General features: G+C 28.7%; 3 protein-coding genes across 3 annotated transcripts in view; 1 reads left to right on the forward strand and 2 right to left on the reverse strand.

Annotated features, from left to right (window-relative positions):
- Positions 1-8078, reverse strand: part of CCHa2 (CCHamide-2) — a 34079-nt gene extending 26001 nt beyond the window's left edge. Inside the window, exon 1 of the mRNA XM_065516378.1 lies at positions 7945-8078. The gene's annotated coding sequence lies outside the window, so the exon portion shown is untranslated. The remainder of the gene's footprint in view (positions 1-7944) is intronic.
- Map205 (Microtubule-associated protein 205) overlaps positions 1-26042 on the forward strand; it is a 395519-nt gene that overhangs the window by 110879 nt on the left and 258598 nt on the right. The window lies entirely within an intron of this gene.
- Positions 15476-25739, reverse strand: GILT1 (Gamma-interferon-inducible lysosomal thiol reductase 1). Its single transcript, XM_065516377.1, has 4 exons — positions 25492-25739; positions 16419-16553; positions 15954-16313; positions 15476-15878 (listed from the first exon to the last, which is right to left on the reverse strand). The coding sequence occupies exons 1-4, from the start codon at positions 25549-25551 to the stop codon at positions 15702-15704; spliced, it is 732 nt and encodes a 243-aa protein (XP_065372449.1). The 5' UTR covers positions 25552-25739; the 3' UTR covers positions 15476-15701.

Raw genomic sequence — 26042 nt, forward strand, 5'->3', positions numbered from 1 at the left:
GATTTTGAAATTGCAAAAAAAAACAAAAATTTTTATCAAGTTTTCTTTTGAGAAAAAAAATAAAGGGCCATTTTGAGAAAAAAAGGGATTTTGAAAAAAAAAAATTTCAAAAGTTGTTAATTTTTTTTAAGATTAAAGAAATAGCTATCTAAACTATTTGGGACACAATTTTACTAAGAATAATAGGTAATAAGTTACATGGATGAGAAAAACAACTGTTTGGCTAAAATGTAAAATTTGACCCCCTCTAACTAGACAGTTCTTGATCGATCTTGTTGAAAAAGTTAGTTCACTTGACATGAAATCCCCCATATATTAATCAAATACTACAAAAATTCCATTTTTTTAGATTTTTTTTTGGATTTTGTCCTATTAATTGAATATCTTGTATATCAACATTCCGTATTTAATATTTAGTAAATATTTTTCAATATCTTTTTCGTAGTGGCAAATGTTTACGCTGCCAATGCAATTAGATTTCTACAGACTCTCATTAAGCTGCTTGCCTTTTCATTAACTCAGTTTTTTTTTCTTTTTCGTTTGTTTCATATTAAAATATTTACTTAAAAACAAACTCGTAGTATTTTTCTATCATTATTATTTCCTTCCTGTTCAGTTCAGTTTTATTATTTGACTTTAATGGCTGTCAGACAGCAGGCTACTTAAACACTTGTATGTGAGTTTTTTTTTAAGTATATTTTTCTGTTTTTTACAAGAGTAAAAATAAATTTACATTTATTTATGATGTTCATTTTACGCTTGTAACTTGTTTTATTTGGCAAATAAACCTTTGGGCCATTTTTCGTTCTTTAACTCCTCATTTAATGGTTAATTTAATAATCACGACCAAAACCACTTTCAATTTAAGATAAAAACATACTAATTACACTTGAAGAATAAAAATTGCAAAAAAATTGAACAACATAAAGAGGCTGGTTGCAAAGTTAAATTAGTTACTTGCTCCAGGTTGATCGAATCATTTTTTTTTAATTTTTTTATCATTCGAGTGATCGATTAATTTTTAAAATACAACTTCCATACAATATCTTTAAGTGTAATAGCAAATTATGCTCATTATTTGTATAATTTTCTCCCCTTTTTGTTTCTTATTTTTTTCTCTTTAAATAAAGTTAAGTAAACATCCTTTTAATGTAAACAAGTCTATATTCTTAATATTTTTGTTACTGCAAAAATAAATAAACATAAACACTTGTTTTTTCGTTTACTTTAAAATAGAGTGAAAAAAATGCTGCGCGAAATATGATTCCTCTGCCTTTAATTGGGACTTTATAAAAGTTGTTCTTGCCAGGAACGAAAAGAAAGAATAACCTGATAAATTATTAATAATTTGTAATTGCACTCATTGAATTTTAAATGTGATACACAAATGTACAAAGAGAATATGAGTTTGATTCATCTTTTCATTTGAATTCAATTCTATTTTACACATATGTAATCAAAATTGGGCGTAAAAATCCTTAAAACACTTGAATATTTTAAATGGAAAGGTTATATAAACATAACTTTGAATTTTGCCACAATTTGTTTTCCTTTACATTAAGGTAAGGGTTAATTAGTGTTAAATGTTTTTCTGGAATAAAAAGGCATCTATTTAAATTGAGATAACAAGTAATTTAATTTTTGGTTTTGTTACAAAGATGCTAATAAAAGTAATTTACGTTTTTTGTGTATTATTTATTTAAGCGTCTCTTGTTTATCTTTTCTAATGAAGTTGTTTAAAGGATGTAACTTTTTAATTGTATTATAATGGATCCTACCTAAATAATTTGGTGCCGCACTCCGAATGTTTTGCGAAATTCCAAAATTGCACCTTTAAGAAATGTTTAAATAGAGCTTATAATAAATTTTAAGAAAATAAAAGTTTGACATATTCAAATGAAAACAAAAACATTTATGTACATTAGTTCCGATCCACACTGTGAAACATTTCCTGCAAAACATTTGAGTTTGTTGATGAAAGGGGAAAGAGGAATGAAATAGGGAACTTTGTTTCATGTACATGAAGTTTTTGTTGAGTATGTCATCCACATTTATTCGTTCGTATTCGTACTATACAGAATGTCAAAAACTTCACTGTGTGGACACGAATGCAGTTTCAAAAAAGAATTTAAAAATGTTTTGCAGCAAATGTTTCACAGTGTGGACCGGAACTTAGGGTGACAGCCGATTTTTTTTTTCGATTTCAAAGTGTGCCAGGTGGAATATTGTGGTAATATGTCTAAAAGTTAAGTGTTGAAATTTTGAGCCAAATCGAACAAAGATTTCGGGACGCGCATGGAGGTCAAAGGTCAGATATATTCAAAATGTTACTATTTATATGAAATAAATTTCTGAAACTCCTTAACATGCTGCATTATTTTACAGAAATATGTAGATTTATTTATATTAATGAATATTACAGTAAAAGAAATCTTTTGGAGATTAACCCTATATCTCCTTTGGGTCAAAATGACCCTCAAACTGTATTATCACTAAAATTCGGAAAAATGCAAATTTTTCAGTTTTTGCATAAATTTTGCTACTAAATAATTACTTTTGCAATTGAATGCAAAATAAACGAAATGTGTACGTAACTGTCGTTGTAATGAGATATCTCAGGCCACAGAAATATTAAAATAAAAGGTAATTTTTACTTAAAATATATCCATATTTACTTGTGTATGAGTCAATTTTTAAAATTTCAAATTTTTAAAAATTTTGTTAAACTAATTTTAGAATTTGTTGATCATGACCTATACAGAATTTTATAATACCGATAATTCTAAATATGCTCTGAGAGTTTTACTAAAATTGGACAACGATTTAAGGGTTAAATCGTGAAGGTCAAAGGTAAAATTTTTCAATATTTGGAATTTTTAAATGAAAGATAGCGAATTATTATAAATTTTTAGGACGATTTTAATGAAACTGGCGAATGACTGTGTTTTTCGTGATTTTAAAAGTTGAGGGTTATTTGGATCTAGGGTTTTTATCCCAGGAATTCCCGGGACAAATTTCCCGGGAATTTTGACAATTTTTCACTATCCGATTCCCGGGATTTTTTGTCGGGATTCCCGGGAATTAAAAACCGACGGAACTACAAAGAAAATAATTTAGAACTCTATTTTTTTAAAAAAAGTGAAAAGTTTTTTTTACAGTTTTTCGTTTATATCTCGGCAATAATAGACCACTTATTATTCACCCCTATCGCGAATCAATATTTCACATGGAATATTTTCCCTTTTCCTTTTTTCGTTCATCAACTTTGTTCACGTGAAAAAATTCCCCTTGTTGTGAAATTTTTAGATGTAATTTTGTAAACAATAAACAGCTGTTACGAACAAAATCAACTATTGTGAATGTAAAGTTCATCGTGATATTGCCGATAGCAATTTTCCCTTCGAGGGAAATGAATATTTCATGGGAACAAAATTTCACATGTTATTGCCGATAGGGGTGATTATTTATTTGGGGTTTTTCGAATGAACATTTAAAAAAGCATATGGAAAACTGCACGATCTAGAAATAAATGTGAATAATCTTCAATGTCAAGATTGTCCGGTGCGAATTATTACAGAAAACACTAGTAGAACAAAGGCCCCTACTTTTGATGGCGGCACACCACTGGTATTTTTAAGTATAGAATTGATTTTGGCCATTTTGGTAACAATGACTTTATAATGAGTGTGTTTTGCAGATATTGTATTATGAAAATTCAGCTTTGAATCCAATAATTTGGAAATTTTCGAGATCAACATAAATTTGATCTCTTAACTATTCAGCTAAATGTATTGAATTCATTCCTTTTACTAAAAGGCTTAAGAAATTTTTTTTCAATTCATTTTGAAAATGATAAATAAAACTGAATGAAGAAAAAACATTTTAACTCAATTTGTAGTAGATTTGAATCAACAAAAATTTAATCATTCAAAGTTTGAATAAATTCTGTTATTAATTAACTTCAAAATTAATTAAATTTAAATGAAGGTTTTGAAGGAAGCTGACATTTTTTAATTACGGATTAAGATTTTAGTGAATTAAGCTCAAATTGAATTAATTAACACGAAGCTCTATATATAATTGGCCAATTCACAAGGTCTCTTATCATGTCATATTGTCATAATGTCCTAATATTTCACAATGATTTTTATTGTTTTTCAAACAAAAAATACCCTAAAATAATACTACTCTGTATGCTATGTTTATTGTGTTATCGTAACCAACCAGCAGAGACCTGCGCCGAATGCCTAAGACTCGGTTAAGCCGTGCTGCCGAGTCGTGATATATTAGGACATTATGACAATATGACTGATAAGAGACCTTGTGAATTGACCAAATGATTATAACACTAAGTTTTTATATGAAATTTTGATATAATATTCATAGTTAACAGTATTATTATATATTTCGGGAATAGTCGGGTAGCCGGGAATGTAGAGAAAAATTTTACCGATTCCCGGGACTCAAAAAAGGTCGGGAAATTTAAGACCCTATTTGGACCCCTAGTGCTATTAAGGGTTAATTTCCATTTGTGTGCTATTATTGTAAATTTTAGACCTTAAGGTATAGTTTTCGCAAGTTTCATTAAAATCGGCCCAAAAATATAGTATAACATTTCGCTATCTTTCCATTAGAAATTCCAAATATTGAAAATTTTGAACTTTGACCTTCATGATTTTCATTTATTTTTATACCCTTCACCTTCGTGAGAAGGGTATATATAAGTTTGTCATTCCGTTTGTAATTTCTACATTTTTCATTTCCGACCCTATAAAGTATATATATTCTGGATCCTTATAGATAGCGGAGTCGATTAAGCCATGTCCGTCTGTCTGTCTGTTGAAATCAATTTTCTGAGGACCCCAGATATCTTCGGGATCCAAATCTTCAATAATTCTGTCAGACATGCTTTCGAGAAGTTTGCTATTTAAAATCAGCAAAATCGGTCCACAAATGGCTGAGATATGAGGAAAAAACCAGGACAACCTCGATTTTTTACCTATATCTGGATTACTAAGACATTAACATAGACAATATTATAGACATTTCGAAGACAATTGCAAAGACCTATATAAGACCATAGTAAGTTGGACCTACAATGGGTCAAACTCGGAAAAAAAATGTTGAACCCGAATTTTTTTTTCACCAAAAAAAAAAATTAAAAAAACCCCAAAAAAATTTTAAAATTTAAAAAAAAAACAAATTTTAAATTTAAAAAAAAAAAATTTTAAATAACAATTAGAAATTTTTTTTTCCAAAAAATGAAAAAAACAACTTTGGAAAAAAAATAAAATTTGTTTACCTAAAAATATTTAAGATTTTTATTTTGAAGTATAATTTGGTGAAGGATATATAAGATTCGGCACAGCCGAATATAGCACTCTTACTTGTTTTAGAACATCTGAGCTTTTAAGAACTAATTTTAAAATAGTGACCAAATTCAAAATTTCCTCGAAATCCAACATATTCAAATCGGTCTTCTTCTCTCTAAGCTATAATACTTATATACATTAACATTTTCATTTTAAATCCTTATTTAGAATTTATTAGTTTTGATGTACTAATGTTCAACTGCTGTGAACATGATTTTTGTGAAGTGAAGTGTTTTCAAAAAAAAATAAATTTATTATTTATGTTTTCCAACAAAAAATTCTATCACTCTCAACTTTTTGAATTCTAATTAACTCAATTAAGAAATGTTTACAAAGTAAATAATATCAGAAAAATAAACCTCAAGGAACTTTTTTAAGGAACGTTCTTCTTAGCTGTGACGCCCAGATGAATTTAATGTATTTCGAAATTGAAAATTTTTCGAATGTTTAATTTATATCAATAAGTATTTTTAATGGAATTCAAGTAGAAAGAAATTGTAATTCAAGCCTTGAATTATAGCCAAGCAATTGAATTGTAGTTGTTCTTCACATTACATCAATAACATTCTCCACTAAAAAGGAAACATAAATTCAAGCCATACATATATTTTTTTGCTTGAAAAATATTAAATTTTTTTCAAGTTCAAAACATAATTATATTTGCATTCAAGTCAAACTCCAACAAAATGTTCAAGTGCTTGAATTTTTGGGGCTTTTGGTGCTTATTGGAATATTTTTTAGACTTATTTATGTAAAATAACGTTTGTAGATTATTTTAAATGAAAATCAGAGAAAAAATAAAACTCAACAATTACGATTTTGTTACAATTTTATTCCTCATACATTAGCTATATTCAATAACTAAAAGTTGTTACTAGCTTGTAACAATTGTTACTGGAAAAGCGTTCATTAACTCAAAAACTTGCAAGTAGAGAAAAAATCAAGAGCGTATAAATTTTAGAGAGTGTTCTCTCGTTGCAAACTATTACAAGTTCTATTTTGAACTCGTAATAGTTAGCAGCTTATATTTTATATGTTTTGTGTTATTGTTTATTTATTTAAAATTTTATTTTTGTGGTGAAAGAATGCCAAAACAAAAGAATTTTCAATAAAATTAAAGAAAATGTGAGTATTTATACATTTTAAAAGGAATAAAATAAGAAAATTGTGTGTATAAAACAATTGTTACTGGAAAAGCGTTCATTTACTTTTTACTATTTTTGAGAATTTAAGATAGTAATTTTGTAAATTTTGATTTTATTCTCTCGTTGCAAGTATTTACTGGGAAAGTAAATGAACAGACCTATTATCTCTGCTAATTATGGTCGTAATAGGTGGTTATAGAGTCGCCTAAATTGGTTTTATTCAATAAATTAGTTTATGAATCATAAATTATTTTATTGGCTCGTAATAAAAAATAGTATCAGCTAAAAAAAAGTAACATTTAAGTTTTTATTGAAGTGTTCTAATTTTGCTGTCTTGAACAGAATTTACCCCTTTTAACCCTATAATAGTGATAAAAATGTCCTATAAATTTTAAAATTACAAAATCGTAAATTAGCAATTCAAAGAAATAATCTGAAATTAAATATTACGAAATAAGCTACGAAATGTTTTTAAATAAAAACTAAATTTACTTGAAATCCGTCAATAGCAATAACCCAAATTAGGCACAACCAAAATTTGCTTTTTTGATTCTTATTAGAATCAATAACTGATTTTTCGATTTTGAATAATTTCTTTTAAACATATATTGAAATTGCAAAATTTTGGAATTGAGATATGCATGAAATTTTATGATTTTTTGGTATCAAGTTATGGGTAAACAATGTCGGAATACTTTTATTTTTTAAAACATCTATGGGTAAATAAAATATAAAAACTATTTTTAATAGAATGTTTTTCAACATTTATTTTTCTGGAAAATATTGCTACTTTCAAAACTCAAAACTCGAAACATTAAATAAATTGGGCAACCAATCTCTAAATTTTAATCGATTTTGCTAAAAGGTTCTTTACTTGGATTTTAGATGACACAGAATTATCTTGAGGTTTGAACTTAGCAATACCAGAATTTTCACTTTTTTAAGGTCAATATCCTTTAATGTAATTAATTTTTGCCGCTTGTATTTTTTTAGAACGCTTTGGGACTCTTTAGAAGTCGCTTATCTGGATTTACGTAAATAAAACACCAGACTAATAAATTTATAAAAATCATATTACATTATTTTTGATAAAATCATCATGTGCGAATCCAAATCAAATTTTGTTTTTAAAAGGCAAGTAAAATTAGAATAAAAATATTTTTAAACTTCAACGACATTGATATTTTTTTTAGCTATAAACTCAGAAATTTAAAATTCTTTTAACCAATTTTTATATATGTTTTGTGATCTTGACTACTTCTTTGAAGTAATAAATACAATGGTAATTACTTCAGATTTTCAACAATATTATAAAATAATCTGCCAAGTTAAATTAAAATTTTAATAAGGACACAAAATAACCCCAGTTATTTTAATAATTTGTTATTTCTATCAATAACAAATTAATTTCCTAAACTTTTACTTACCACGATTTAATTTGCACAATTCAAATGTTTAAAATACAATGCTGGTCTTTGAATTAATATTTGTTTCAAATATTTAGTTCTCTTATAACTTTAACAAGTTTTGTTTTATTTATTTTTCACTTATTATTTTTTTTCATTTAATAAACAATTACACACGAGTATTTATTTTCAATCCACCAATTGATCTTCGATGTTCGTTATTTTTTTTTTGTATAAAAAAAAACACCTTGACAAATGTTTTCGTACAACTGCCAAAATTTGAATGACCGTTATTTGAATTTACCTTGTTCATTTATATGCTCTCTGCTGACAGACACTCACTCTACTTGTTTATTTGTTTTTGTTTGGCTTTAGACGATTTATTTACCACTAGAAATTTTGCAGGATTCTGTAAAAGCTGTTAATATGTGTTTGTATTTGTTTTCTTCTGTTTTGTTGTTTTTCTTTGTACCGTTATGACCGAATCATAGCCAGTTAAGCAGCCAATCAGAATGAAGAGCTTTTACGAAGGTTTACTAAATAATTCGTATTGTTGTAATCGTGCAGTGTTTGTTCCCTTGTTGTTATTAGCGTGTGAGCGTGTGTTTGTGCACGAGTGCTGGGATTGTTGCCGTTGTTGTTGTTGTGATAATAAAGCGTAGGTTTTGTTGCTGTGATAAAGTTATAAATTGTACCTGTTGGTTGATTTGGCTGAAATATTCTAACGGGAAATATGAATGTATGTATTACTTGATTAAGTTTTAAAAAAATAAACATAATTTTCTGTTTTTCATTGATGGTTTTGAACTTTTGCAACTTAATGTGTGTGTATGCATGTTTATGAATATGAATTTGGCGTTGGCGTTTTTGCGTGACGTATTTAGGGAATACATTTTCGTTAATGCTAAACTTTATTAAAACACATAAAAGCCCAAAGAAATTGTTTGCTTATTTGTTAAGCCGCCATTTTAATTGAATTGTGTTAATGTTGTCCTCTTTTAATTGGACGCTTAATGCTCGGAAATTGTATTAAAAGTTTTCTTGATAAAACTTAGTAATTAATGTATTTACCTATAAATAATATCTGTATTTATTATTAACAGTTTCCATTAAATATGTTTTTTATCTTGTTTATTAAAGAACTTAAATTATTAATTTCATAAACTTCTCCTCTCGAATTATGTATAAAATTGATTAAACATGAAAATAATGCATTTTAAAAGTATATATTTTGTGATTAGAATCTTTACCATGCAAGGAAAAATTACCTTGCCCGATTGAAAAAAATATATATTTTCGAATGTCTCACTAATCTGACAATTTCAAAAATTCCCAAGTCAAAATACCAACTATTTCCCTTAATATTATTTTCATGTATAGCATTAAACTTTCTTACAAAATTAATATTTCTTTATCCAAACGTATAATTTTATTCAAATAAGCGAAAAATAAGTGAAGTTGTACGTAGGTCTAATTGAGAACAAAGTATAAGTTGTATTTTGAAAATATGTACCTACAACTTGGAGTTATAGTGAAATAGGAATTTCTTAATCGTTTTCAATTCATAAAACATATGATAACACAGGGCAACAAAATCGAAAAAATTTTAGAGGCTTTTTAAACCACTACATAATTTTGATGTATTGTGGTTCCAGTAGTACAAATATGGTACAAATTTTAAATTCTATGGAGAAGTTTTTTTTTTAAATTTTTTTTCTAAAATTGTGAATTTTTTAGATGTTTCTCCACATAATTTATGATAACTCAAAAAGGTTTAGTCCGATATTATTGGCTCAATAGTTTTGGAGTTATAAAAACAAATTGAAGCAAAAAATATATTTTTTACTTGAAAATATCTAATTTTTGTGTTTAAAAAAATGCATAAACAATCGAAAAAGGCAGAACTTGTTCAGGTTTATTACTTTGTCGCAAAGCCTTTTGTTTTTGTTAAAATGTTTGTTACAATAACAAAACACATGTAAAATTTACACTCAAAGTACACGCTTGTACGCACATACAATTTTCTGAAAATAAGCGTATTCACTTAATTGTGAATAAATTCGAAAAGAATCCATCGATTTTTATGATCGATATATCATTTTGTTCCTATTACATGTTGCTTTGCGACAAAGAAACAAATCTAAACAATTTCTGCCGTTTTTGATTTTTCATGATTTTTTTAAAACAAAAAATTTGATATTTTCACATAAAATAAAAAATATATTTTTTTGCTTAAATTTTTTATTATACTGAGCCGATTAAAAATCAATATATATGTGAAAATTTGTACATAGCATGGGGAAATTGTTTTCAAAATTCAATCAATCGAAAGAAGAACATTAACTACATAATTTTATGTATGTATATCAAAAAAACAAGTTAAATTTTGTGAAAATGAGCGAATTCACTTAACTGTGAATAAATTCGAAAATAATCAATCGATTTTCATTTTCGATATCTCACTTTTTTGCTATTATATGCGGTTTTACGATAAAGTAATAAACCTGAACAATTTCTGCCGTTTTCGATTTTTCATTAGTTTTTTTAAACACAAAAATTTGTTATTTTCACGTAAAAAATATATTTTTTGCTTGAATTTGTTATTATAACTCCGAAACTACGGAGCCGATTAAAACGCAATATATAACCGGATTAAAGTTTATGTAAATTTGAACATTTTTAAGTTAACTTCAATAATATCGGACTAACCGTTTTTGCGGTATCATAAATTATGTGGCGAAACATTTAAAAAAATTCACAATTTTAGAAAAAAAAATTTAAAAAAAATCTATCCATAGAATTTAAAAATTTTACTATTTTTGTACTACTGGAACCACAATACATCAAAATTGTGTAGTGGTTTAAAAAGCCTCTAAAAATTTTTTTCGATTTTGTTGCCCTGTGTAAATAAATTTCGTTTGACAGATACTGTAAAAGTTAAAATTAAAACAAACTGTCCAGAACTTCGGCCTATATTAAAGAACACAGGAAAGGTATCCCCGGACATGTCCGATTTTCAACGTAAATGAATTACCTCGTCCAAAAAGGTAGCGAAAGCAACTATCTTTAATGGGAGGATTTCCTGAAAAAGTGGATTAATTTGTAAATAACGAGTAATATGCCAATATCACTCAAACCAAGGATAATCTTGTTAAAAACTGTGGGAACTCTGCACCATCAATTTCAATGGTAAAAATGTGGTTTACTGAATTTCGTTGTGGCCGTACAAGCACGGAAGATACCGAACGTTTTGGAGAAAGTTGTGGTCTCTACTACACTCGGAACATTAGAAAAAATTACGATATTGTCTTGACCGATCGAAGATGGAAAGTGAGAGGGATTGTGGAAGCCATCCCACATGTCTCAATGATTTAAATTTTGAATATGAAGTTTCCATGGCAAAACTCCTTGAGTTAGATTACGAAATGCTTCCTCTTCCGCCTTATCCTCGTATTTCAATCTACAATTATTTCATAAAATATTTAACGATTGCATCTATTTATTTATTTATTGTTAACAAATAAAATTATTAAAAATTTTCTGGTTTTAAATATTTTTATTAGATTATATGTTCGAATAATCGAGGAAATTTTAAAAATTAATCTATCACTCGAATAAGAACAAAATTATAAACGTTAATTCGATTAAATTTAACTCGAATAATTGACAATCCTAGTAGAAACCATTTTAATCAATTTAACCGGCAAGTTTATAAACCACCAATTTCTGTTGCATATTTTTAGGCAGTTAACAAATTTACTTGTATACAACTTTAACATTATTTGAATAAAAATTCAAACATTATTAATTTTATAGTTATCCTACAAATAGCTAATGAGATAGATAGACAGACAGATAGATGCATATGTACATGAGTTATGCAAATTACTTAACATAAATCACAGCTACAATCTTAATAAACAATCTAATCAAATCACACTGCATGTGAAGTATGTGAACGCCAACAATGACGGCAATAAAACACATAAATGTGATAAAATATGTATGGATTTGAATTAAGCCAAATATTAAAACAATTAAAGATTATACTACAAGCATTTACTGTGTAAATGTAGACTTTTAAGAATGATAAACAAATCGATTATGTTTGACGTGGGGCTGACTCGTCTGTCGAATTGATTGCCTACTGTATGTTTTTTTTTTTACCCGTAAATATTGTGATTGTTAAAAAGAAATCCAAAAATTATATTACACTGCAATCATGGCTAAACAAGGTTGTAATTATGACACAGATAGAGATTAACACAAAATACAGTCTGCCATAAAATTACGAATACATCTTTAGTTTGGAATATCCAGATAGATTTCTAGGATACGTAAAGCAAATTATACCTAGGAAAAATTTAATCGTTTAATTTTCCTCTAAACTATTGGATTAAATATCCACCATGACATTCCCCAATAGAAAATGTTCTGAGAGAAAACTTCTGCCTTAAACGCCTAATAATCATTTAATAAATTAATTTGTTTTGGTATAAAATATTCTTGTTACCCTGTCTATATACCCTACAAACTTACAAATTGATATTTTGTTATTTGTTACCAAATGTTGAGATTGCTAAACGTCAGTATCCAAGAGAATTAATCAAGTGATAAACAGCTGACAACCAACATTTAAAGGGTTAAATAACAAAGGGAGGGTGTTCAGTTTTTGTTTGATTATCAATGCTGATGATGATAGTGGTGCATTGGCTCACACATCATCATCACTTGTTAGAATTTTACTATTAGATTATTGTTGTTTTTACCACAATATCATCACAATAACAACAACACTAAAAAATGTACCTGTAGTAAACACTTGAAATCGTTATTTATTGAATATTCAATAATGTAGATTATCTCAGTTTTTTATAATCGTCGACTTTTTGGTGACATTATATAAATAGTTGCTTTGTTTTTTCCCAGTGCTACTTCAAGTGGCAATATGTGTGTTGGATTTGTTTTTGATGGATTTCTAATTAATATAATGTATTTGTTGTGACACATTAGGCAAGTGTAATTATTATTATATTGACGTGATTCCATAAATAAAGTTGAATATGTTTTATATTCATATTTAATGATAACGTGGGAATATGCTATAATCCCAGCAGTATTATCTATGATATATATATATATAATCTTGAATAATTCATTTAAAAATATATTTTTTATGTGAAAAACTCAAAATCTAAAATTGTCAATAATTTTTATTAAATTATTTGTAGGGGTTTAATGTGTGATCTCTCTCATTTCCTTCCATAAATATATCTTTTATAAGAAAAAGTAGATCGATCTGCGATCGCTCAATATTTTATAAGAAAATCTTTAAAATAAAAATCGTCAATAACTTCGTAAATAAGCCTTTAATAGTAAAAATAAGCTCGATTAGTGATCACTAAGATTTCTGACTAAAAATCGATATTTTATAAGAAAAACTCAAAAATGTATAGTCTTTAATAACTTTGCAAATAGAAGCTTTAAATAAAATAAGAAAAACGTAAAAAATCTAGAATCTTTAATAACTTTGTAAATAGGCTTTTAAATAAAAAAAAAACAGCTCGATCTGTGATCATTTAGGATTCTGATTCTGAAAATCGATATTTTATAAGAAAAACTCAAAAAACTATTTATATCGTCAATGACTTTGTAAATAGACGTTTAAACGAAAAAAGGAGCCCGATCTGTGTTCATTCACTAATCGGTGATCACTCAGATTACTGACCCAAAATCTATATTTTACATAAAAAACTCATCGTTAATAACATTGTAAATAGTCGTTTAAAAGAACAAGTAAGAGAGCTATATTCGGCTGTGCCGAATCTTATATACCCTTCACCAAATTATACTTCAAAGTACAAATTTTAAATATTTTTAGGTAAACAAAATTTATTTTTTTGCCAAAGTTGTTTTTTTTAATTTTTTGGAAAAAAAAATTTCGAATTGTTATATTAAATTTTAAAAAGTTTTTTTTAAATTTAATTTTTTTTTTTTGTGGAAAAAAAATCCGGGTTAAAAATATTTTTTTCCGATTTTGGCCCATTGTAGGTCCAACTTTTTATGGTCATATATACGTCGTTGCAAAGGTCTTTGGAATATCTATCATTTGATATCCATATTGTGTGTATTAATGACTTAGTAATCTAAATAGTAATCCTTATATCTCAGCCATTTGTGGACCGATTTAGCTGATTTCATTGATTTCAACAAACAGACGGACTGACAGACGGACATGACTTAATCGATTCCGCTATCTAAAAGGATCCAGAATATATTTATAGGGTCGGAAAATTATATTGATGAAATTACAAACGGAATAACAAACTTATATATACCCTTCTCACGAAGGTGAAGGGTATAAAAAGAGCATAATTTGTAGTCATATTTCTAAACAAAAGTAGATCGTTTCAAATCGTTAATAACTTTGTAAATAACACAGGGCAACAAAATCGAAAAAAACTTAGAGGCTTTTTAAACTACTACACAATTTTGATGTATTGTGGTTCCAGTAGTACAAATATTGTCCATATTTTAAATTCTATGGAGAGGTTTTTTTTTAAAAATGTTTAAGTAAAATTGTTATTTTTTTAGACGCTTCTCCACATAATTAATGATTACTTAAAACCGGTTAGTCCGATATTATTAAAATAAACTTAAACAATTTTAATTTACATAACCTTTAATTCGTTTATATATTGCGTTTTAATCGGCTCAATAGTTTCGGAGTTATAATAACAAATTTAAGCAAAAATATATATTTTACGTCTAAATAGCAAATTTTTTTGTTTAAAAAAACTTATGAAAAATCGCAAACGGCAGAAATTGTTGAGGTTTATTGCTTTATCCCAAAGCCACATACAATAGCATCAAAATGAAATTTCAATCATAGAAATCGATGGTTTGTTTTCGATTTTTTTCACAATTTAATGAATTCGCTCATTTTCACAAAATTTTAGTTTTTTGTTGGATATACATAAAATTGAGCAGTTAGTGTTCTTCGTTCGATTGATTGAATTTCGAAAACATTTTTCTCGTGCTATGTACAAATTTTCACATATATATTGCGTTTCAATCGGCTCAGTACTTTCGGAGTTATAATAACAAATTGAAGCAAAAAATAAATTTTTTAAGTGAAAATAGCAATTTTTTGTTTTAAAAAAATCATGAAAAATCGAAAACGGCAGAAATTTTTCAGATTTATTGCTTTATCGCAAAACCACATGTAATAGGAACAAAATGAGAAATCGATCATAAAAATCTATTGATTATTTTCGAATTTATTCACAAATAAGTGAATTCGCCCATTTTCAGAAAATTGTATGTGTTTACAAGCGTGTACTTTGAGGTCGGTCCATAATAAACCCTACCCCAAATATTGATGGTGTTTTTTTTTTATTTTTTTTGTTTTCTCTGGTGATCACTCATATTTCTGCCCAAAAATCACTTTTTATATGAAAAACTAAAAAAATCTAAAATCCTCATTTACTTTTTAAATAAGTCTTTGATCAAGAAAAGTAGCTCAAACTGCAATCACTTAAATAAAAATCAGTTTTACTTAATATAAAATATATATCAACTTTATTGTGAGAATCTTGATTTAAATTCTACTTTATATACACTCAAGTATTTGGACGGAAGAATTATTATACATGATCTTACTTTTTCTGAAATTAATAAAAAAAACAAAAAGAAAAAAATATGAAACAAAAAAATAATATCGAATTTCGATACACAATAGAAAATAAGAAAAAAAAAGAAAGCTTTTTTGAAAAGGTTTAGATGAAAAGCTTAGCGAAGACAAAAACCAAAAGACCCAATAAGGGAGTAGTAGCAGCAATGCTTACAGCCGAATTGGCACTGGCGCAAATTTTGGGCATAGGTAGGGAAACATATTTGCACAAGACACCAACGAAATCGCTTTGAGCACGTTCATTGACTTTCGAGTCGTATTGCTAAATAAAGACAAGAATTTATAAAATAAATATTTTTTAATAAATTTAAAAACAAGAGTAAAATAATGCACCAACCTGTTTAAATACTACAGTGGGTACACTGAGTAATGGATTTTGGAAAGCCATGGTAGTTTGGCCATGTTTCATTAATGCCTGGCTGCCTTCAGTGCTGTTGGCACATTGCTGTATATTTTCCCAGCTGCTAATGTGATTGTCGCGAGCACACTTGGCACCAGGATAAACATTATCGGGGAAATTCTTGCCAGCCTTCATCATACAGTTGATGAAGTCCAATGTCAAAGATTCGCGGGTAAATTCCTGTTGATACGAGTTGGCTTGTATATGATCAATGGCACAAGCATGCACCTTATTGCCGTAGCATTCGTTAGGACCATGATGACAATTGAAATTAACTTCGGACCCTTGGGTGGAATACTAAAGTGGATAGAGAGACAGTTGTTATAATGGCATTTTTGTAATTTTGCAAATGTTTGTTTGCTTCTATTGTTACTAAATACTTTGGCAGACAGACAAACTTACCGATGATTTGCCAAAAGGTACCCAAGTTATGTCAACATGGTCTTTCAAATCACCCTTAACAGCTGGATAAATTTGTTCGGTGATGAATTTAGCACTATCTGGACAAAGTGACTCATAGTAGACGGTTACAGGCACCTGCAAATGTAACAAAAGCGAAAATGTAACTTTGAGTGAAATTTGCTGCACAAATGAGGGCAAAATGAGAAAGGGTGTGGAAAAGTATGACAAAAGGTAGAAATCAGCAATTATATTTGCATATTTGCATGCAGTATAATTCATTTGTGATTGTAACAACGTTGGTGTTGGTTTTTTCAAATAAAACTTTTTTTTTTACATGTATTTGATATTGATGTGGCTGGCTTTGGCTTTAAAATGTGTGACGTTTAAGACACAAGGAAAAATTAGTTCTGAGTTTTATTTTATTGGGTTTTATAGGTTAAAAATACATTGATGACATTGATGTTATAAATAAATGAGTTCATATTGAATGCAATCATTTAATTTGTTTTGATTTATTTTACATACTTTAGAAATATTCCATATTAATTTCCACCTCCCTTGTACAATGCACAGTATGACTTATCATTAAGTAAATGTTAATAAATATGAAATTTCTAAACTACTAGTTAAATTACTGGTTAATAGAGGAGTTGAGCTTTCAGAATACGTTTAAAACACAGATGGCGCCACAGTACACACTGGGGTAGAATCAAAATATTTTTTTTAAATTTGTAGCTTTTATTTTAAATCATTTGTACTAGAGTTTCCAAAAAACCGAAGAATTTCAAAACCGCGGTTTCGGTTTTAAAAAATTGAAAACCGATCGGGAGACTTAATAGTACTATTTCTCTCTTCCAATTGGGGTGGCGAAGCACACAGGGCCATGCCTCCATACTTTTTTAGATGAAATTAGATGAATCATTGAATGAAAAAGTTTGTTTTTCATATCTAAATTTTGAATTTTTCTACTGAAAATAAATTAAAAGTGAAAACCGAAGAATAATTGTCGGTTTCGGTTTTAGACACGATCTCTTACGCTTCGGGTTATGATAATGGATATATTTTTCATCGCAAGTAATGATTCGGTGCAAAAATAATTTTCTTTTATAGCTTTCAAGCATCATTTCGGGCATGCAAATCTTTCTTGCAAGTCTTTCAAGATCTCTCTTTCCCAGCATTTGGAAGAATCCTGCTGCTCGCAAACGTGTTGAAATTGCTGCTTGAGTAGCTCCCAATGATTTTGCAAACTCTTGTTGAGTTTGCAAAATTTTGAACCGAAAAAAAAAAATGTTCACACTTTGAAACCAATGGAACACATTCACAATAAGCTTTGGTGAGCAAACTACGGTGTGCTTCAGAAGCACTTTTTTTGAAATTAAAGAAGTAAAGCAAAACTTCCCGCATATGACGCCTAGCTGTTGTCATGATGGTATATTAAGGTTTCATGTCTGGCCGCATATTGTGGGCGTTTTTCGGCCAATATATCGTTCAAACGAATTAGTTGCGTTCGAAACAGGTTCCCTGTGAAGGTCTGGTCAGATTTCAGCAGCTCATAATAGATAAAACCCTTTTGTTCCCACCAAAAACAGAGCATTACGTTAGCGCCATGAATATTTGGCTTTGGTGTCGATTCGGCCGGTTGGCCGGGATTTTCATCGCAAGTAATGATTTGGTGCAAAAATTATTTTCTTTTATAGCGTTCAAGCATCATTTCGGACATGCAAAAACGTCTTTCAAGATCTCTCGGCTTCGTATGATATCCAATTTCCCTGCATTTGAATGAATCCTGCTGCTCGCAAACGTTTTGATTGCTGCTTGTGTAACTCCCAATGATTTTGCAAGCTTTTGTTGAGTTTGACACCAATCTTCATGGAGTAATGCCTCCAATTATTGGTCTTCAAACTTTTTTGATCTTGGCGATCTTTGTATTCCTTGTCAAAATCACCACTACTGAACCGCACAAACAATCTCCCACAAGTAAAGCAAAACTTCCCGCAAATGACGCTATGTTCGACATTTTCGAAGCAAAAAAGAAAACTTTGTTGTTTACACTATAATATTCAATAACTAAGTGAGAATAAATGACAGATATGTACCCTTCAAAATGACATATAAGTTATTAAAACAAACGAGTTCAAAAGATACACCATCTATTGTATATCCCAAATTTTTAAGTCATACACCCAAGATTTAATGATTTAAATCTATAAAAAATCATATATCGTTTCGAAGGCGAACTTGTTCAAATCATAATAAACCAATTTTTCCTTTTGTTCATAATTTTTCTAAAGTTGAATATCTTTAGACATAGATAATAGACATAGAGCGGAAATTCTCCTGTCAAAGACCTAACTAAGATGTCAAAAACCTAAGTGGTGAGAATGTATTAGTAGAAAAAACTCCCAGCGGGAAAAAGATGCAGTAAAGAGGCCTTCCTAAATGCCTCATTTTGCAGACACAAGGACTTGCAAAATCATTTTGCCGCATTGCAAAATCATTTCAATTTTACACGGCGTGTCATTGCGAGCCAAGGCCTTGCATACTCGCTGCTGTTAGAGGGCTGAGAGAAGGCCTACTTATGATGGGCTGTTGGCAGCCAACAAGCTCACTTGTTATTAGAAGGGGATTCATAGGGCTTCTTGAACACCTTCTAAGAGCAGGCAGGGTGGAATGAGTATCGGATCTTTTAGAATGTGTAAGTATGCCCTTTAGAAGGCCTACAAATTGAAGTCCTATCATTTTTTCCCGCTGGGCTATGTGAAAACAAAAACAACACTCGTATGTGTGATTAATTTGAGTAATATTTTTGTTTGAGTTTTTTTCAAGTTTCCGCTCTATGTTTCTCTATGTCTTTAGAACTTAGTTTTCATTACCAAGTTTTTCTATTGTGGTATTTGGGTGATAAAAATTCGATTATTTCAATCGTTATTTTTTTTTCTAACTAAAACCAAAAAAATCTATGGATATAATGAATTAATCGGTTGTAAACATACATATCTGTTATCTCTGAGCTGGAATAAACCTAAAAAGAAATTCTCGTAACTTTCTAGTGGAAATTCCGAATAGGAACTCAATTTAAGATAAATATTGTTTAAAATTGTAGAGATTAATTATAACGCTTGTATAATATAATAATAACAAATAAATTATAATAAAATATTCTGTGAATTCATTATTAATATTTTCATATACATAGATTTCTTCTAAAACTTCTTAGGGATTAACGATGAGATCATTAAATTTTGCGCTTGAAACACAGTATTGTACTGATCAAATATTTCATGAATCTAAATAATTAATGTAAATATTTACTCGTATTGTACTTTATATTTGAAATGAAACAGACAAGGAGAGGCCATTGTAAGAGGAAAATTAACAAAATAATCTCATCAAACACCTGTCTCGGTAATATTGTAAGTAAATATTATTGTTATTTTAAATTCCAATACAAAATTCAATTAGCTTATTTTTGTTAATTATATGTTAATTATCAGTTACAAAATGAAATGCATTCGTTGAGGGAAAGTTTTTTATTTTTTAATTTTGAGAGTTTAGTGACAGTTGAAAAAGTCATTGTACTGTTGGATACATGTGAAAAGAAATCCAGTATCAAGTAATAAAGATATTATAACAATTTTGTTCTTTATACTACCAATTTTTATAGTTTAATTTTGTTTAGGAAATTTTGCCATAAATTAGATAGATTTGACACTTTGCTGTTTTATTAATTTTTTTGTTTATTATATTTATTACTTTAAATCTCTATTCTAATAATAATAATGAGATGTAATAAAATATCAAATTGTTGTTTTTAATTTGTTAATAAATCATGCAATGTACCTTACTCATTGATTTGCTTATACTTTATATTTAAATTATCTATAATTACATTGGTTAATATAAAAAATATTAGCAAAATTCAAATGACAGCCCCCCTAGACAATTAGGATGGCTGAGAATTATTTAACTTCAGCGAAACAATTACAATTACTAGTAAAAAAGTATGGGAGAGAGAGCAGCTTAGCACAAATTTTTTTCCAACAATTTTTCATTTTAACTAATTTAATTTAAAAGAAAAAAACTAATTAGTATGTTTCACAAAAACCAGTTGTTTTAAGAAAAAAAAGAAGAAACTTAATTGTATTAAAAAAAAACAAAATAAATTATTTAAAAACCAGTAAGAGAGTTATATTCGGCTATAACGAATCGTATATACCTACCACCAATATAATACGGACCTCGATTAGACCCTATCGTGTTTTAGTTGTTTTTAAACATAGGACGGACATTTTGTTTTATTATTTTTGTGATTAGACCGATATTGTTCACTTTTGGGGGCATATCACTCCCCTAGATTAGGTGCGGAACCAGAGGGAATGAAATAGGAATTCCCCCTCCAAAAAAAAACAAAAAGTTTTCATATAAAAAAGAAGACAAATTTAGAACATATTTTGATTTTTTCAAACCCCTCCTTGCAATTGTTTGACCTAGATCTGCGCCTACCCTAGATCATTCCTTCTAGGCCCTTCAACAGACTGACATTGCTAGATCATCTTAGACTTTTAAAAGGACCCATGATGATACATACATATACTTTTGTGGGTCGATTTGTTACAAACGGAATGACAAAATCAATATACCCTCTATATTTTGGGAGGTTGGTATAACAAATAAAGACATGAGTATAAACAACAAGAAAACATTTGGGATTCATTTTAATTATTTGTTTTTTTTTTTTGGTTTGATCTGATCATCGATGTGTTTAGATTAGAGCCAGGCACAAAACAATGTTAATTTGTGGTTCTAAGAGTCTAATATAAGCACTGCACTTAGATAAACCGATAATCATACTTATATTCTTCATTAATTAGTTATTACATCGGATACGAAAGTCACTCATAATAATGTTCCCGGGAATATTTTTTTAGAAATTCGAGGGAAATTTTTTTATATATAAAACGTATTCGTTGTAATGTGATTCAATTATATCCATCAATTTTTTTATTCGAGCAGCAGAAATGCGTTGACAAAGAAGAATTATGATTGAAACAACAAATTCATTAAGACTGCAATTTCAAATCGTTTGCAAGCAGCAGGATTCTTTCAAATGCAGGGAAATTGATTACCATACGAATTGAAGACGAGAGACCTTGAAAGAAGATTTTGCATGTCAGAAATGATGCTTGAATTCTATAAAAGAAAATAATTTTTGCACCGAATCATTACTTGCGATGAAAAATGGATCCATTACGATAACCCGATGCATAAGAGATCGTGTGTGAAGACCGGCCAACAAGCCGAATCGATAACAAAACCAAATATCCGTGGCTCTAAGGTAATGCTCTGTATTTGGTGGTAGCAAAAGCATACTATATATTATGAGCTGCTGAAATCTGACCAGACCATCACCGGCAACCTGTACCAAAAGCAACTAATTCGTTTGAAGCGAGTATTAACCGAAAAACGCCCATAATATGCGGTCAGACATGGAATCATCATGACAACGCTAGTCCACATGTTGCAATACCTGTTAAAAAGTATTTAAAAAGAAGTGGTTGGAAAGTTTTGCTTCATCCGCTTTATAGTCAAGACTGCTATTTGTTTCGATCAATGCAGAACGCTCTCTCGCTTCACTTTGGAACAGATTATCCGATATTGGCTTGATTCGTTCTTTTGGCTCGAAATCCACATGTTGCCAGAAAGATGGGAAATAGCTAACAATGAATAAATTTAGATTGTACAAATGTTTCAAAATAAAAGCTAAACATTTTAAAAAATCCCGCATTTTTAAGTCATACACCCAATAAAATATAAGGATAAACGTGATGGGATCAGATGTTTTTATATACACATTCCCTATAAATTGCCTAAAGAGATAAGCATAGTCATTAGACGGGCTTCAGGGCTTAATAATTTTTTTTTTAAATCTTTTTAATTTTGTCTTTATGTTCCATTCAGAGGGTACTACATTTAAAAAAAATAAGTACATTCAAAACATTATTGTCCAAAATATCGAGTAAAATATGAGTATATGTCATAAAACGGGTGTGATTTTGAAGTACATGTAAAAATATGTGAAAATTTTGCAAATCGTGAGATGCTTTTTTTTTGTTTAAATTTCATACACTAAACCAAATATGTATTCTTTACAATCCGTCATATTTGTATAAAAACAATATTTGAATGATTTTATAATAAATAAAATTTAATATCGTACGTGACATACCGTATGCTACTGATTTTTCTCTTATAGTTATACAATATACATTTATTCTCTAAATAGAAGTATACAAAGAACAAGGTGATAGATAATTTGGGTTTTTATCCCGGGAATTCCCGGTACAAATTTCCCGGGCATTTTGCCAATTTTTCACTACCCGATTCCCGGGATTTTTAGTCGGGAATCCCGGGAATTAAAAACTGACGAAAATATATAGACAACAAGTTAGAACTCTATTTTTTTCACCAAAAAACAGTGAAAAGTTTTTTACAGTTTTTTGTTTATATATTGGCAATAATAGACCGCTTATTATTATTATTATTTTTATTTATTTGAGGTTTTTCGTATGAAAAGTTAAAAAGATAATTCATTATTTATAGAATTTATTATTATTATTTATTATTATTGAATCATTCTAATATCTTTAATTTTCTTCTTCAAATCCATAACAAAATAGCTTAAAAATTTATTAAATGATTAAATATTTCTTAAAATCTAGTACAAAAAGGTTAAAGACAATTTTTTGAATTAAGCTCAAATTTTATTAATTAATTCGAAGCTCTGATATTTAATAATTTTACACTATGTTTTTATATGAAATTTGGCTATAATATTCCTAATTTACAGTATCATTATATATTTCGGGAATAGCCGGGTACCCGGGAATGTAGAAAAAATTTTCCCGATTCCCGGTAATCAAAAAAGGTCGGGAAATTAAAAACCCTATAGATAATAGCAAAAATAAAAAACAATCAGAGTTAAATTGATTTCATACTGCATACTAATTGTGCGCTTAATTTTCGCCGCCATATTAGTCTATTACATACTAATTAAATTACAAAATTAAAGAGTTTAAACTATTATTTTTGCTCTTAAAAAGTTATAATAAGCTTCACATAGTTTTCCTTCACATTTTTTCCTATTGAAATCATCTTGAAAAAAAGTTTCATGGTTTTTTGTTTTTTTTTTAGTCGTGGTTGACATACTCGTGAAATTGCCCAAATATGAAATATATAGCTCTTTTCTGAATACTTTTTTTTAATTTTGTCCAACTAGATTTGATTTGATTCATTAAGTTAATTCTTGGCCTAAAATAATGCCATCTTTCTCGAACTAAACTCCTGAGTTTTATAGTCTCTACCAAAATCCAACTTAAGTTTGGATTGGTACTCCACCACAACAAATTATAGGTTATAATTTATAACCAAAACGAATGCATGTGATCAATGATCAGTTCTTCCTCCACCCAGAGCTGAATTACGAATGCAACTGGAATTTGGAATTGTAATGCAAAAAATGAATAGTTGAATTTCGTCTGGATCAAATATTGTGTCAGTTACCGAATTTTCTACGGATAGCGCTAATATGTTTATTACAATTTATTCTTAGTGATATTGAAACCTTCTCGATGATTTTTTTAAACTCTTTGGCTATTATTAAATTATGTTTGTCTACTATCACCTTTGTGGGTTTATTGAGAGCCCAATTAGTTTTTAATTAGTGATTCAATTCCCGCTTAAGTTAATCAACATAAATACATAATAAAGTAAGAAGCATTTGAAAAACAAAACCATAATTGTATTTCATAATTCCTGTTATGTAGTAAATCTATTGTTTTACACAGTTTACTATGCAGATGTTATTGTTTAGCATACTGTTTCAGACCTTGATATTTACAGTTTTGAATTAATTGCAATTTTTAAACATTTAAACAAAGGTATTGCAGTTTTGTTTTTTTATTATTTTTAACTGATGTAATCACCATGGTTTGATGTAATAACAACTATGACTAAAGCTGCCAGATAAATTTGAAAAAAATCAAGACGATTTCCCGATAAAAAACAAAGAAAAAATCTTTATTTGAATCTATATTTAACATTCGGTAGGTTGAAAATTGGACCAGAGTATTTGAAAGTTCAAAAACAATTTCCCCCATCAAACAGCAATGTCAAGTTAAAAAGACAGTTCCGTTTCCGTGATAGCTGATGCAGCTATCACTGAGTTGACAATCTTTGACCGAGTAAAATTCGGGTCATTCAGAACCTAAGATCCAATTCGCGTTAGAACGTCGCACAATTAAAAATCTAGGTAGTCGTGCTTTTTTGCTTATATATCAGCCATTTATGAACCAATAGACAGAGATATATCCCTACAAATAATGATGCAGAATATATATAATTTAAAGGAACGCAAGTGAAAATTATAGAAATTTGAAATGGAAACATCACTTTGTGAAGTATATAAAATCTAAAGTTTTCTTTTTTTCAACATTGCAAAAATATCGGCACTTTTCTATTTCCTTTAAACAAAAAAAAAAAAGTCTAATCTGGCAGCTATGAATGTGTCGAATATGTAAAACCGGTTTTATTTTTCAAAACCATAAACAATCTTGAAACGTACAGTTTTTCAAATAGAAAATTTAGTTTTTCATTTCATTAGATCTACTTCTACTTATTTTAAAGTTATACAAAAAATGTAGCCCAAAAGACAGGTCAACAAACTGTTGAGACATAATTAAATGTTTACTACGTTTTACAACGATCAACCAACCCAACCCAACCATCCAACCAAGGAGGGAGTATGACAGAGTTTTAAACACCGGTACACAAAGTTAGAGCTTTTGTTTTTTTTACAGACTAATCGTTAATATTGCTGGTTATTTTCCATGAGAGTGATCAGCAATAACAAACAAAAAACAATAATAATAATAATGATATTTCAGGTAGCAAACAAAGCTTAATACTGATACTTTGACTAAATTTAATTTAAAGACTCGTAGATATAAATTGCGTTTATTTGCTAAAATACGTGTTTATTTTGAATAAAATTTGTAACCAAAAAAATAAAATTTACCTTGACTGCATTAGCGACAGCAAATAAGGTCACAATTAAACCCAATACTTTCTGATTCATTATGGATGTTTCGATTGGATTTTAAGAATATTTTGTGAGAATATCAATTGTTTCAAAACACAAACAAAATCGTTTGAATTACTTTCAATTTTCTTCTTATTTTTTGTTTTTATAAAAATTAAATTATTGCTCAACTTGTCTCTTCCGCAACTGCTAATGATCACTATGAATTGTAAAAACCAACTGAATATTTAAGCCATTGAACATAAATAAGTCTCAAATGCACACATGCTGGCTGCCAAGTTGTTTTGTATACAATAAATTGAGCTCCACTCAAATATTGGGTTGGGTTCAGCTATAACAAACTTGTTTTTGAGTTTTATTTTGTTTTTAAAATGAGATAATTCGAGTACACAAAACCTTTTCCAACCCCACTCTTGTCTTACTCTAGAGTCTAGGCCGCTGAAAATGTTTCTCGTGCATGCATGTACTGCACTTAAATATAAAAGTTGGGTATTAAACTCAATTTAATTGTTTTCTTTAATTAAATT

This window comes from Calliphora vicina, chromosome 1 (genome assembly GCF_958450345.1).
Source record: "Calliphora vicina chromosome 1, idCalVici1.1, whole genome shotgun sequence".
NCBI classification, from domain to species: Eukaryota; Metazoa; Arthropoda; class Insecta; order Diptera; family Calliphoridae; genus Calliphora; species Calliphora vicina.